This window comes from Chiloscyllium plagiosum, unplaced genomic scaffold, assembly GCF_037043375.1.
Source record: "Chiloscyllium plagiosum isolate Xiang-an unplaced genomic scaffold, Cpla_swu_hap1 HiC_scaffold_36, whole genome shotgun sequence".
Lineage (NCBI taxonomy): Eukaryota > Metazoa > Chordata > Chondrichthyes > Orectolobiformes > Hemiscylliidae > Chiloscyllium > Chiloscyllium plagiosum.
Window position 1 is genome coordinate 3,401,463 of NW_028270174.1, and position 14,880 is coordinate 3,416,342.

General features: G+C 42.7%; 1 protein-coding gene across 5 annotated transcripts in view; it reads right to left on the reverse strand.

The window, feature by feature from the left end:
* Nucleotides 1-14,880, reverse strand: part of uso1 (USO1 vesicle transport factor) — a 76,281-nt gene that overhangs the window by 18,934 nt on the left and 42,467 nt on the right. For 2 of the 5 annotated variants that reach the window (XM_087979869.1, XM_087979868.1), the window contains 4 exons: nt 14,077-14,231; nt 11,072-11,277; nt 9,891-9,950; nt 3,842-3,862 (listed from right to left, as the gene is read on the reverse strand). In XM_087979869.1, coding sequence (XP_087835995.1) covers nt 3,842-3,862; nt 9,891-9,950; nt 11,072-11,277; nt 14,077-14,231 — 442 coding nt within the window. The remainder of the gene's footprint in view (nt 1-3,841; nt 3,863-9,890; nt 9,951-11,071; nt 11,278-14,076; nt 14,232-14,880) is intronic. The other 3 variants (XM_087979872.1, XM_087979871.1, XM_087979870.1) reach the window with 2 other exon arrangements.

Here is a 14,880-nt window from a genome sequence, read left to right on the forward strand (position 1 = left end):
CATGTTGGCATTTAAGCTCTGCGTGAGCTATCTTCCACTATTCTTCAATGACCCCCATTGGCATATCCTTCTAATGCTTCATCATGCTATTCCCATCCAGCTTCCCTTTCAATGCGTCGACAGTATTCACTCCCTATAATGGTACAGTTCCATCTTATCCCCGGCCACTGTCTGAAAGAATTTCTGAACTCCCCATTGGGAGTATTTTTGTCTGTCTTACATTTGGGACCTCAGGATTTTGAGTTCACCATAAATTCAAACATTTATTTTAGACTGACCCCATTATCTTCAAGCTAATTCATATATTATCAATAGCTTTCTCACTCACTCAATAACGGTTTAAAATAAATTTGATTAATTATAAATGAATTCTTAAAAACTAGATTTCTATTCCTAATTTTTTGATAGGAAAATTAATCCCAATGAGACAATTCAAATCGTTCATATTTTCTCATGAAAATAGCTCCAGAACAAGAGGACATAGTGTTTAAAAAAAAATGAAGGCTCTCCCATACAAGGTCAAGATGACAATCATCTGACTGTGGAATTCTTTTCCCCAGTGAGTAGTGTAAGCTGGATTATTGATTACATTCAAAGCAGAGTTGGAGAGATTTTTACTGAAGTCTGAGGTTATGGGGGCCAATCACCTTGTGTAGCGTTGGGGGGGGAAAAAAAAGCTATAAAATTCCTTCAATCACCCTTCAAGAAATTACAGACTCAAAAGTGATCTATCCTGCTCCATGAGGGGAGGTAATGGCCTAACCACCTTGTGTAATGTTGGGGGAAAAAAGCTATAAAATTCCTTCAATCACCCTTCAAGAAATTACATACGTAATTGTTGATTCCAATATTAAACCGGATAAAGTTTACATTGACCACTTTGAATTAGATCCTAACAGTTAACTGTTGAAACTTTCTATAGTTCACTACAAGGCTGACCTGGAGACAAGTCTGGGAAGTGTGATAGATTACCATATTTACTGAGCTTTTAAATAGCATTTAAATGCAATACAACTGCACCATGATGTGGCACAGCACAAACTGAAACATGTCAATGGTGAAACAGGACAACCTGAAAGTATAAATATGTTCATGATCCCCTGGTTACTGCTGCCCATTTTCTCTACAAAGTGGGCAGCACGGTGGCTATGTGGTTAGCACTGCTGCCTCACAGCGCCAGAGACCTGGGTTCAATTCCCACCTCAGGCGACTGACTGTGTGGAGTTTGCACGTTCTCCCCGTGTCTGCGTGGGTTTCCTCCGGGTGCTCCGGTTTCCTCCCACAGACCAAAGATGTGCAGGTCAGGTGAATTGGCCGTGCTAAATTGCCCGTAGTGTTAGGTAAGGGGTAAATGTAGGGGTATGGGTGGGTTACGCTTCGGCGGGTCGGTGTGGACTTGTTGGGCCGAAGGGCCTGTTTCCACACTGTAATGTAATCTAATGTAATCTAATCTAATAACCACGGTGAGTGAATGAACTCACCCACTGTCTGTCAGCACAGGGCAAACACTGTGTGGATACAGCACTTTACATACAACAACAGTACAGATACATTTTACTCCCAGGGGATGCAGATTTAAAATTCACTGGGAGGAAAAAAAAAGTTCCAATTTTGCCAGAAAACCTGCAGTATTTATACCATTTCAAGAGATTGCAATGAGCTTGATTTCCTAAACAACAGAACTTCAAAGCATGACACAGAAATACTTTAGTTGTCAAAATTCTGAAATAATGCAAACTGTTTCTGTAATTAAAAACTGAAAGAACTGCATAAGTTGTCAATCAGAAGCAGAAACAGAAATTGCTAGAAAAGCTGAGCAGCCCTGCCAACGTCTACAGAGAGAAATCAAAGTTAATATTTTGAGTAGAGTGATATTTTCACAGTTCTGAGGGTCACTCAACTGTTAACACTGATTTCTCCTCACAGATGCTGGCACACCTGAACTTTTCCAGCAATTTTGGTTTTTGAAACTGCTTCTGTTACTGACTCAGGTTTGTTCAGTCCAATCCTGAAAGGCTTTTAAATCACCAAAGCATTAGGAGTGATTCATTCGTTTTAATTCAGCAACATGAGCAGCTCAGGAAGTCAAGAATTCAGGGAAAAGGTTAAATTGGATCACTGAAATTATAGACAGCTTACTTTTGAAAGTACATTAACCATACCAGAGTTACTGCTCAGGAATTGAGTAAAGTAACTGGAGTTGTCTGAGCTAGTTACAAGAGAGGGGTGTGGATAAAGTTGGATAATGTTTATGATCCACAAGTTAAATCCTCAATAACAGCTTTTTGCTTTTGACAGTCATTAAACCCAAATATTGTGGCCCAGATTTTCCCGCATTGGTAAGTTCTCAGACATTCTAAACATCTCAATCTCAAATAAGCAATAATTTCCTTCACATTTTCTGGCAATTCTAATCAAAGGACAGCACAGTGGAGGAGAGCAGAGAAGCAGCATGAGCACCTATTCCCAGCGATATGAATGCGCAAGCAGGCAGGCGAGCAGATTGAACACTCGAAACTGGCTTTGATGTGAAGGTGAGGCATGGCGCTCAATTTGAAGCAGCAGTGGTTTGCAGTCAGGTGATCATATTGCAAGCAGCAATGAATCCGCCACCCCTCTCTGCTCAGAAGGGAAGACTGCATCACAAGCAACACACACCTGATTGATATAGTCACCAAAGGGATTGATATAGTCACCAAAGGGATTGATACACACCAAAACACAGACTTCTCAAAATTCACAGACTTCTCACCGACAGTCACAAATACAACTGCATGCTCAGCCACAGGGAAGGGGAAGATTAATTACTCTCCAAATACGTTCAAAATTGGGCTTCAGTGAAATGTTAGTGCTAGGGGAAAGTAACATTTTGCAGCTTGTGTTACACATCTGTATCAAGCAACTGCACATCAATAACGTGATGGGTTGCAGAGGACTGCTGCCTCCACATGACCCCAACATGCATTAACCTTGAGGTCAGTACCAGTGCAACCTCCTTTCATTTCCCACAACAGCCATTGAGTGAAACTGCCCCAATATTTACTAAATCATGGTCAATCTGGGCTGGGAATTGGAAAAAGCAGAACACTGGAATTTAGCAGCAAGCTACATGCTTAAATTTGGTTGCAGTGGTGCAACGTGAATGAACCAGCAGCACAGAGGAAGGGAGATGGAGAGGAAGATCAAAAGGATGTTAATATTCCAATTGTTGGTATCAATTAATTTATTGCATATTTTAACCTGAATGTATGTGAACTGCACATAAGACAGTTATAGATTGAGATACATGGGTAATGGTGTAGATTTTAAGCAAACTGTACAGGAGGATGGAACCTTAAATCACTCAAAGATAAGTGAAGTTTGCTATGTACAGACACAGGAGGATTGCTGCACCAATTGCAAGTACCAGACTTGTACCAGAGGTGCTGGGGAGGAGAGTGTTAGGGCACAGAAGGGGGTTGCTCAGCCTTTCACGTTTGCATTGGATCTTTGTCCAATTAGCCTGCGCCCCCACCCCCACCCCCACAGCCATATGTTGCACCATCCAACAGCAATGGTGGAAAAGTTATTTCTTGTTGCACACTGCCCTCTTGAGGAAAGGAAGATCAGTGAAAACACCAAGTCCTCTTTCTCACAAACTACATTGGCTCTTAAATACAGGAAAGGAAACTCGAAGTAAATCCCCAAGTTACAGAGAGCCCAAACAACCTAAACATAAAACAGAGAACACCCTAGGACAGTGCTTCAATCACTCAATGCAGTTAGAGAAAACAGCTCAACTCAAGGCAAAAGAGAGAGCCCTGCTGCAACAAGCAAATGGTCTCTGTGCCAAGTAACTTACCCGTCTGTTGATCTTATCTCCCTGTAAATCATACAGTAAAAGTGAGCAATATATATATAATTTAATCACTTTAATCAAATACTTTTGTAGTGTTAAACTTAACATTTAAGTTAAGTTATTTGAGAATTGATCTATATAGAACTCTTATGCCTGAATGTCTTTGATCTCAAACACACACTGATTGCCTCCTTTCTCAAAGCATGTCGCCTGATCTTGGGAATATTTCCAACTGTTTCTTTTTCAGATGGCACTGACTCTGGCCACACAAATGCCAGACACCATATTTCAGTCACAATACCAAAAAGGTCAGCCCAATACATTTCAATATTTGCGACACGAGAGCATTGTAGTATTGCAGCCCCATTCTCACAGTAGAGCAGCAACTATCCAGTACCATCTGAAACAGGCAACATGGAATTAAAAAAGGAAGGGTGCACCCAATGTATTCTCAACTTGAACAGCAGGTGACTGCACGTTCACCATTTACTGAACTATGTATTAACACATTGACATTGAAAGTCTAATCAGTGAGCTAAAGATCACAAGAATCCAGGTAGAAGGCATATCCACTTAAAGCTGATTACAAATCAGAATACAATTACTGCTGGACATCTAAAAGAACAAAGAACTGAAAATGCTGGAAATATTCAGCAAGAAAGAGTTGACATTTCAGGTCCATGATCTTGAATCAGAAGCACTTTTCTGAAGAGTTTCTCTCTCTACAGCTGCCTGACCTGCTGCTTATATCCAGCATTTAGTCTTTTTATTCTGCTTCTTTGTATTGGCCAGTTTTCAAAGGAAATATATACAGTTTGTGTTAATGCTGAATCTGCTGGTCTGTACAACAGTGTTTCAATTTTTTGGCTACAGGGTAGAACTCCAAAGGGCCATACTGGTCTGGGTCAGACAGTTAGATCTCAGAAGGACAAACCATTGCAGTTTAAATAGGCCACCATCTGCAGAGTTGGCTGCAACAAGAGTAAACTTCCTTCTTGAGGGATTCTTGCAGGCATCAACATCAACTGCACTGAGACAGTAACACTGCCATTGAACACTGTGTTACAACACAAACAGGACAAGGCTATTTGAAGCAGCTCATATTCAAATACCTCATCCAGTGGCTCGATGCTCTGGGAAATCAGCTCTACATCAAAAAAATTTTGATTCGAAATGATAACATGCTGACAATGTACGGATGATGGAAGGCCAGTGGTATTCAGGTATACTTGTGCTAGGACTCCGCGTATTTTCAAGGGGACACATGACAATCAACATCAATGCCACAGCACTGCCATTTGTGTGATCTTGCTGTGCACAAGTCAGCTGTGGCATTTCTGAATCAAGTGACCGTAATGGATGAGATTAGGACAGATGATATATCAATGCAAGCTTTTCTTCAACAATCATTGCATGATTTATGAAACACCATGTAGAGTGGACCAAAAATCTGAATATCAAGCTACCAGATTATGTTGGCGAGTAGTGGTTAGGAGGACTGATCACTAAAGAGCAAAGGCGGTGATTGGACAAGGCCCAATTGCACAGGAATGGGGAGTTAAGAAGGTGACTTAATGCAGTTTAAAAACAAAATCTATTGAAAATGACAACAGACAGCTTAATGGAAAGATTTCAACAATGAATCCGCCCCCTCTGAGTAAAGAGATGCTTGTTCTTGCCTCCAACTTACGTTTAAATTGTTTACAGTCAGTTGGCCTGCTTTTGAGTTTTAAATCTTTAACCTCCCACCTGAGCCAAACCCCTCTGTTTCTGGGGGTTAGTGCAATCCGGACCTAGCTGTCTGTTGCTGGATGGCTCTACTTTTCAAATAGATGTACTGAGATATAGGAGTGACTGGAAATCAGAACCTGAAACAGATTGTTTTAGATTGCTTCACCTCTATAGACAAAGGACACTAGCTCTGGTTGATGGTATAAATTGTCCCAATTGGGGAAATAGGTTTAATAAGATTAAACTGACCAACCTTATCTAGAAGGAATAAGTTGATTAGGGATAGTCAACACAGTTTTGAGAAGGATAGGTCATGCCTCACAAACCTTATTGAGTTCTTTGAGATGGTGACCAAACAGGTGGATAAGGACAAAGTGCTTGATGTGGTGTATATGGATTTCGGTAAGGTGTTTGATAAGATTCCCCATAGTTGGCTATTGGACAACATACTGAGGCATGGGATCGAGGGTCATGTAGTGGTTTGGATCAGAAATTGGCTAGCTGAAAGATGACACAGAGGGTGGTGGCTGATGGGAAATATTCATCCTGGAGTTTAGTTACTAGCAGTGTACCACAAGGATCTGTTTTGGGTCCACTGTTGTTTGTCATTTTTATAAATAACCTAGATAAGGGCATAAAAGGATGGGATGGTAAATTGCCGGATGACACTAAGGTCGGCAGAGCTGTGAATAGTGACGAAGGATGTTGTAGGTTACAGAGGAACATAGGTAAGCTGCAGAGCTGGGCTGAGAGATGGTAAATGGAGTTTAATGCAGAAAAGAGTGAGGTGATTCACTTTGGAAGGAGCAACAGGAATGCAGAGTACTGGGCTAACGGTAAGATTCTTGGTAGCGTAGATGAACAGAGAGATTTCGGTGTCCAGGTGCATAGATCCTTAAAAGTTGCCACTCAAGTTGAAAAGGTCGTTAAGAAGGAATATGGTGCATGTTAGCTTTCATTGCTTGACGGATTGGGTTTTGGAGCCATGAGGTCATGCTGCAGCTGTACAAAACTCTGCTGCGGCTGCACCTGGAGTAATGCATACAGTTCTAGTCACCGCATTATTGGAAGAATGTGGAAGCTTTGGAAAGGGTACAGAGGAGATTTACTACGATGTTGCCTGGTATGGAGTGAAGGTCTTACAAGGAAAGGCTGAGGGACTTGAGGCTGTTTTCGTTAGAGAGAAGGTCACGGAGAGGTGATTTAATTGAGACATAAGATAATCAGAGGATTAGATAGGGTGGACAGTGAAAGCCTTTTTCCTCAGATGGTGATGGCTAGCACGAGGGGGCATAGCTTTAAATCGAGGGGTGACAGATATCGGACAGATGCCAAAGGTAGTTTCTGTCATGGGGCATGGAATGCACTGCCTGCAACAGTAGTAGACTCACCAACTTGAAGGGCATTTAAATGGTCACTGGATAGGCACATGGCCGAGAATGGAATTGTGAGGTTAGATAGGCTTCACAGGATTTCACAGGTTGGCCGAAGGGCCTGTACTGCACTGTAATGTTCTAACCAGGAGTTTTTCAGTTATTCTGAGCTGGTTTTAAGGTTAATTTGTCATCTGCAGTTCAAGTGAAAATGGAACTTTCCAACTGGCAGATCACTGCATATCGGAATCAGCAAGGGAGATACTGAAGAAATGTGGGTGGATTTGAACAAATGGTGGAACCACTGTATTGTGGCTAAGATTGAACAGTCTAGAACTGTGACTAAAGTGTACTTGGAAAATCCTGCTGTCTGGTCACTTCTTATCCTGGCTTCCTAATAGTCCTTTACATTGAGCAGCTATTTCAAAATCAGCTTGCTCAGAGATATTATTACGTAGCTGTGAAGCAGGCAATTTGAAACCCAGTTTCCTGGTTTGGAGGTAGGGACACTACCACTGCCCCTCAATGGCCCTGACCCTTCACCATTATTGACTGATGTCATTGCCCATCCAATTTCTCTCATCTTTTGGCTACAAGACAATTGCAACCTGTGGCCACTTGGTGCCAGTGTAGAGCTGATTTTCCTGCTGTTTTCCAGTTCCATCCTCACTTTCATATACAGTTGTTGGGAGTTTTCTGCTTTAATTGCATTGGGCTGATCTATTTCATCGGCCTTATATTTCTTTAGTCACTTACTGGTGTTAACAAACTCCAATTTTCACCTTCCATCGGCTCCCAGCAACATGTCACTCTGATAAAGATAATTACTTCAATACGGACTGGTCAGAGTAAATCAATAACAAACCAAGCAATTCAACCAGTATTTATAAGGGATGTTCGGGCTCTTGCGGTGTAGTGGTAGTGTCCCTGCTTCTGAGTTAGGAGGCTTGGGTTCAAGTTTCACCTACTCCAAAGGGTGTCATAGCACCTTTGAATTTGTGGATTAGAAAATAAAATAAAATAAATGGGAGATTAGATAAAGAGCATTTATGGACAGGACGGTGCTGTTATTTAGAATCTGCAGGACATTTACTTGGGTGAGAGTGTGTGAGAGTGTGTGAGAGTGTGTGAGAGTGTGTGAGAGTGTGTGAGAGTGTGTGAGAGTGTGTGAGAGTGTGTGAGAGTGTGTGAGAGTGTGTGAGAGTGTGTGAGAGTGTGTGAGAGTGTGTGAGAGTGTGTGAGAGTGTGTGAGAGTGTGTGAGAGTGTGTGAGAGTGTGTGAGAGTGTGTGAGAGTGTGTGAGAGTGTGTGAGAGTGTGTGAGAGTGTGTGAGAGTGTGTGAGAGTGTGTGAGAGTGTGTGAGAGTGTGTGAGAGTGTGTGAGAGTGTGTGAGAGTGTGTGAGAGTGTGTGAGAGTGTGTGAGAGTGTGTGAGAGTGTGTGAGAGTGTGTGAGAGTGTGTGAGAGTGTGTGAGAGTGTGTGAGAGTGTGTGAGAGTGTGTGAGAGTGTGTGAGAGTGTGTGAGAGTGTGTGAGAGTGTGTGAGAGTGTGTGAGAGTGTGTGAGAGTGTGTGAGAGTGTGTGAGAGTGTGTGAGAGTGTGTGAGAGTGTGTGAGAGTGTGTGAGAGTGTGTGAGAGTGTGTGAGAGTGTGTGAGAGTGTGTGAGAGTGTGTGAGAGTGTGTGAGAGTGTGTGAGAGTGTGTGAGAGTGTGTGAGAGTGTGTGAGAGTGTGTGAGAGTGTGTGAGAGTGTGTGAGAGTGTGTGAGAGTGTGTGAGAGTGTGTGAGAGTGTGTGAGAGTGTGTGAGAGTGTGTGAGAGTGTGTGAGAGTGTGTGAGAGTGTGTGAGAGTGTGTGAGTGTGTGAGAGTGTGAGAGAGTGTGTGAGAGTGTGAGAGCGTGTGAGCGTGTGAGCGTGTGAGCGTGAGAGCGTGAGAGCGTGAGAGCGTGAGAGCGTGAGAGCGTGAGAGCGTGAGAGAGCGTGTGAGAGTGTCAGAGTGTCAGAGTGTCAGAGTGTGAGAGTGTGTGAGTGTGTGAGTGTGTGTGTGTGTGTGAGAGTGTGTGAGTGTGTGTGTGTGTGTGAGTGTGTGAGAGTGTGAGAGTGTGAGAGTGTGAGAGTGTGAGAGTGTGTGAGAGTGTGAGAGTGTGAGAGTGTGGGTGTGTGAGAGTGTGAGAGTGTGAGAGTGTGAGAGTGTGTGTGGTCCTGTTACTTGAACAAGAAAAGTATGGACTTTTCCATGTTTCGCTCTGAGAAATACAAGTCATGTTGCTTTCTTATGTCTTTCATACCTTAAATAGCTCCTTGCACATTTACAATCAGCAATAACTCCAAACTGGTTCCATCTTCAAACCGTATACACGACATGCATTCAGAAATTGCCATTTACCAAAAACATTGGTAAATTGCACAACAGGAATTTTTCCCTCCAAAAAGACAGGAGGTCTTTAATATAAACTCAAGCCTGTGTCATAAACACTCAAATTCACAAAGTCTCCATTAATACAACAGGTAGATTTGTCGAGAGCAGCTGGATTATTTAGACTGTGATTGATACATTATATAACCCAGTATTTCAGATGAGATTTATTTGTAAGTCATACTTTGCATAACCAACAGAATTAACAGCACAGAAACATGCCATTCAGCTGAAATGGTCCTTGCTGGTGCTTGTGTTCCACATGAGCCTCTGCCCTTCCTTTTTAAAAAGTAACCTTATTCACACAAAGTCATAGGCCTTCCTCCCTCATTTAAGGGGAGGCAATGTTTAGTGTTATTGTCACAATCCAGATAAGGAGGTAAAAATCTGGGGATCTGATGTCAAATTCAGGTAGTGAAATGTAAATTCACTGAACATCTGGAATTAAAAGTCTGATGACCATGAAACCACTGTCAACTGTTTTAAAAACCCATCTAGCTCACTACTGCTCTTTAGGGAAGGAAATCTGCTGTCCTTACCTGGTCTGGCCTACATGTGATTTCAGATCCAAAGTAAAGGAGTTGACTCTTAGCAGCTCTCTGGAATGACAGAGTGCCATCGATTGTATTAAACTGAAGTGCATCAAAAAATGACACCAAGTGATTCCGTCCCTAAAGGCATTTTAGGTATGCCTGCACCAAATGAACTGCTTGGTTCAGGTATGAGCTCACTTCCATCTGCTCAAGGACAGCTTTAGATGGGCAATAACCACAAGCCCAGCCAACATACACATCTCTGATGGAATTAATACATGTACTTCATGGCCTTCCAATCAACTGCAACTCAGTTAGTTACCTAATCATTTACATCCTTCAGGAATGATCTCCAAAAACAAAATCAACTAGAATTAAGTTTTATAGGTCTAAAAAAGTTGACAAGAACTGAACTCAGGCCCTGCTCTGTTCACTAATTCACTGATCCATCATTGTCCAGCAGCTTTACAACCAGTGTGAAATACACACATTGTAGAAAGCGGATTTATGAATATATTCCACAAGCAGGTTACTTTCCTCCTCGCTCAAAACATCTCCCATCCTTTTATGTGTTGCTTCTTTGGTTAATCCTAATGTTCATTTGCCTCCACCATTCCAGGGTGAGTTTGCATTGAAGGGAAAAAAATGCTTGAACCACCTGAGAATCATGACGGTGAGCAGAAACTTGCACAGAAATTACACTTAACTCAGTTAGCGTTATACAGCTTGGAAACAAATCCTTCGGCCCAACTTGTCTGTGTCAACCAAGTTTCCCAAACTAATCCCACTTGCCTGTATTTGGCCCATATCCCTCTGAACATCGCCAATTCACGTACCTGCCCAAATGTCTTTGAAAAGGTTGTAACTGCATCTACCACTTCCTCTGGTAGTTCATTCCACATACAAACCACTCTAAAATGTTGCCCCTTCACATCCCATTTAAATCTTTCTCTGCTCACCTTAAAAACATTTCCCCAGCCTAGAGAAAAGAAAGGCTTTGCTATTCACCTTATCTATGCCCCTCATGAATTTATAAACAGGGTGGCAGTGAACAGTTTGGCATCAACACTCTGCTATAGGGACACTTTAATTTCCTAAAATGATGAATGCTGTTACAGGCATTAATGTGTGCTTAGCTCATGCTCCCAGAATCTGAATTTCAGTCAGTAACTTCCGCAATATCATACCTGAGACAGGATGTTGGTACACTGTTGGAGCAGGGAGACAGGAGGATTGCCAAGGCTGGTTGCCAGCTGTACCCTGAGCAGCTGTTCCTTTTGGATGGAGTTATCCTGCAGAGCATGTGCCAATGCTACAGCAGCACACCAGTTAGAGAGGGAATCTGTAGAGAAGAGGCCCCCACATAGCAGCTGGCCAGCCGAGATCGAATTGGCTAAACAAAGCAAGCAAAAAAGCCCCGTCAAATCTGAATAATGTGTAAATCGTCATGAAATAGAAGTGATACACCAATAAAAATGGAAGGCTATTGTTCTTGATGAACATATTTTTTACCAAATATTTTTTGTTAAAGACATTGTCACAATTCCACTGAAAGCAAATAACTTAGTAATAATTCTGTCCTAAATGCAGAATGCTAAACTAACTGTTTTTAAACTTTAATTGAAACTTCATTAAACAAACTTTGCTCACACCTGAGATTTTGACTTCTATTCAGAAAGGCTGAATAAGCATTTGAAATACTTGGCGATGAATAAATGCAGAAGAATGCAAGAAACAAAAAGGAGAGAGAAATACCAGTTAGTTCCAACGCTGATTGGCCTGCCCCTGTGCTGTGATTTAAAGAATGAAAATCTTAAAGAACGAATAAGATTAAATGAGATTACTTACAGTATGGAAACAGGCCCTTCGGCCCAACAAGTCCACACCAACCCTCCGAAGAACAACCCACCCAGACCCATTCCCCTACATTTACCCCCTCACTTAACACCACAGGCAATTTAGCATGGCCAATTCACCTAAACTGCACATTTTTGGACTGTGGGAGGAAACCGGAGCAGCCGGAGAAACTCACCGTGCCACCCAGGAATTATTCAGTCCACTGACCTTAAATCTCTGGCCTTTCCCCTCAATGTTTTTTTTAAATATTCATTCAGTGCCCTTCTAAATTTGGCGGCCTGTCTCCCCAATATAGCTCTCTGAATCGCTCCGCAAGTAGGCGGCCTGTCTCCCCATCTCTGAATCGCTCCGTCACGAAGATGGGGAGACAGGCCGCCTACTTGCGGAGCGATTCAGAGAGCACCTCTGGGCCATCCGGACGAACCAACCCAACCACCCTGTAGCACAGCATTTCAACTCCCCCTCCCACTCCACCGAGGATATGCAGGTCATTGGACTCATCCACCGCCAAACCACAACAACGCGACGGTCGGAGGAGGAGCGTCTTATCTTCCGACTGGGAACCCTCCAACCACAGGGGATGAACTTGGACTTCACCAGTTTCTTCATCCCCCCTCCCCCCACCTTGTCTCAGCCGGATCCCTCCAGCCCGGCACCGCCTTCCTGACCTGCAGTCTTCTTCTTGACCTCTCCGCCTCCATCCTACTCCGACCTATCACCCTCACCTTGACCTCTTTCCACCTATCACATTTCCAACGCCCCTCCTCCAAGTCCCTCCTCCCTACCTTTTATCTTCTCCTGCTGAACACTCTCTGCTCATTCCTGAAGAAGGGCCTGTGCCCGAAACGTCGAATCTCCTGTTCCCTGGATGCTGCCTGACCTGCTGAGTTGTCCTATAATAAGTAGTGTTGTCCCAGTCGAACTCCTGTTGCTTGTCATCGGCGTGTGTGGCTACTAAGGATAGCTGGTTATGTCGTTTCGTGGCTAGTTGGTGTTCATGGATGCGGATCGTTAGCTGTCTTCCTGTTTGCAAGGACTGCACAAAACACTACATAGGGCAAACAGGAAGACAGCTAACGATTCGCATCCATGAACACCAACTAGCCACAAAACGACATGACCAGCTATCCTTAGTAGCCACACACGCCGATGACAAGCAACAGGAGTTCGACTGGGACAACACTACTATTATAGGACAAGCCAAACAGAAACAGCCAGGGAATTCCTAGAGGCATGGCACTCATCTACAGATTCAATCAATCAATAAGCACATCGACCTGGACCCAATATACCGGCCACTGCAGCGGACAGCTGGAACTGACAACCGGAAGCGGCAGATACAAATCACTATAAATGCCGGAGGAACCATCACAGAAGCGCTTCACAGGAGGCTCCCAAGCACTGAGGATGTCACCTAGACAGGGGACGAAATGTCTGCAACACAAATTCCCAGCTCGGCGAACAGAACCACAACAATGAGCACCCGAGCTACAAATCTTCTCCCAAACGTTATTTCCAGCAAGACACTAGATTATAAGAAGAAGGCATGCTCAATTCAAAAAGACATTAAATGATTATTGAAGTAGAAGCAATGCACATGGTTATAGGGACAGTAGGGAAACAACACTAAGTCATGATACTTATTTGGAACAAAAGCAAAATACTGCGAATACTGGAAATCAGAAATAAGAACAAAATGCTGGAAAGCTCTGGCAGCATCTGTGGAGGGAGAAATAGAGATAACGTTTCAAATCTAATGACTACTTTGGAGCAGTGCTGAAGAGTCATATTGTACTCAAAAACTAACTAACTGTTAACTGCCAAACCTGCAGAGTATCTCCAGCACTTTGTTTATTTACTTATTTGGAAAGCAAGCAAAGATATGTTGTCCCTAATGGCCGCCTCCTGCACTGTACCAACTCCGATTCTATGATTCAGTGGAAATGGTTTTGTGTCCATTAATTTTAGCAAAGCCCCATGTAATTCTGAACATTTTCAAAGAACACTCCACGAACTGTGATGTTCGAAAGGCTGGTGGCCTGTCTTTTACAGTCTCTTCCCAATAGATCGGAGATACCATTGTGTTGTATTGCTTCTAAACCCACCCTTTGCTCTGACATCCTGCCTAGAGGAATGCATCCAAAAGCTGGAGACAAATTATTTTATGTAACTGCTTAGCCCCTCCTTTTTGCTTTATGGCCATTTAACTCATCCACCCATTGTGTCCTCTCCCAAGGAAAGGAAACTGGCTTTAGTAACGTGCCCTCTCGCTTCAAGAATCTGCATATCTCAACCTACACAAGTTTCTCAGCTATGATATAATGTGGAAACTTACCATCAATAGTTGCTGGCAGAAGTGTGGCAACAATCTCTGCTTGGCCTTTTTGGTTTTTGTACAAGAAACATTGGAAACAGTACAGCACCGCACAACGCAGGACAAATGGCTGCCTTTCATTCACCATGGACATCAGAAGGACTACAATTGCAGGCCTGTGTTGAATAAATTTAGGCATACTTCATTAAAAAGTTTTTAAAAACACTACTTTCAAAACAAATGTTGGTGGAAATTTGATAAAGAATGTTGTTGGGTATTAACAAGGTTAACAATACATCAAGTTCAGAATGCACCTCTGTTTAATAACTGCACCCTTTGGAGCCTGTCTGCTGCTTTTCACTCCTTTAGTGAGGTGCAAACTGTCCAGAGACTTTTCTGAATATTTGGAGGATGTCCAGAACTTGCATTTTTGTTAAAAATGTTTAGATCACGACATTAACGTAAAGTGGTTATAAGATTTAATCACACTGCCACTGGTGGGAATGGGCATTGCGCCACATACCGGAGTCATGCATTGGTGTGTCCGAACTTCAAACCATTGTTTGTAATTTGTAACAGAAGACTTTGATACCAATAATACTTACAAGAGCAATCCAATCAAAATTCAACTAATACAGCAACATGATAGACTGCACCATGCATGTACTGTACAGTCACTAGAATGTCACCAAAGCAACTAAATACAACTTGTACTCCAACTTGTAATTTTCAGGCACAGTGAGTGAAAGTTCAAAACAGAAGTAAATTGCAACCATTTACTAGACAGTAAGTATTTTTGTAGACCTCAACAGACAAGCTGAATGC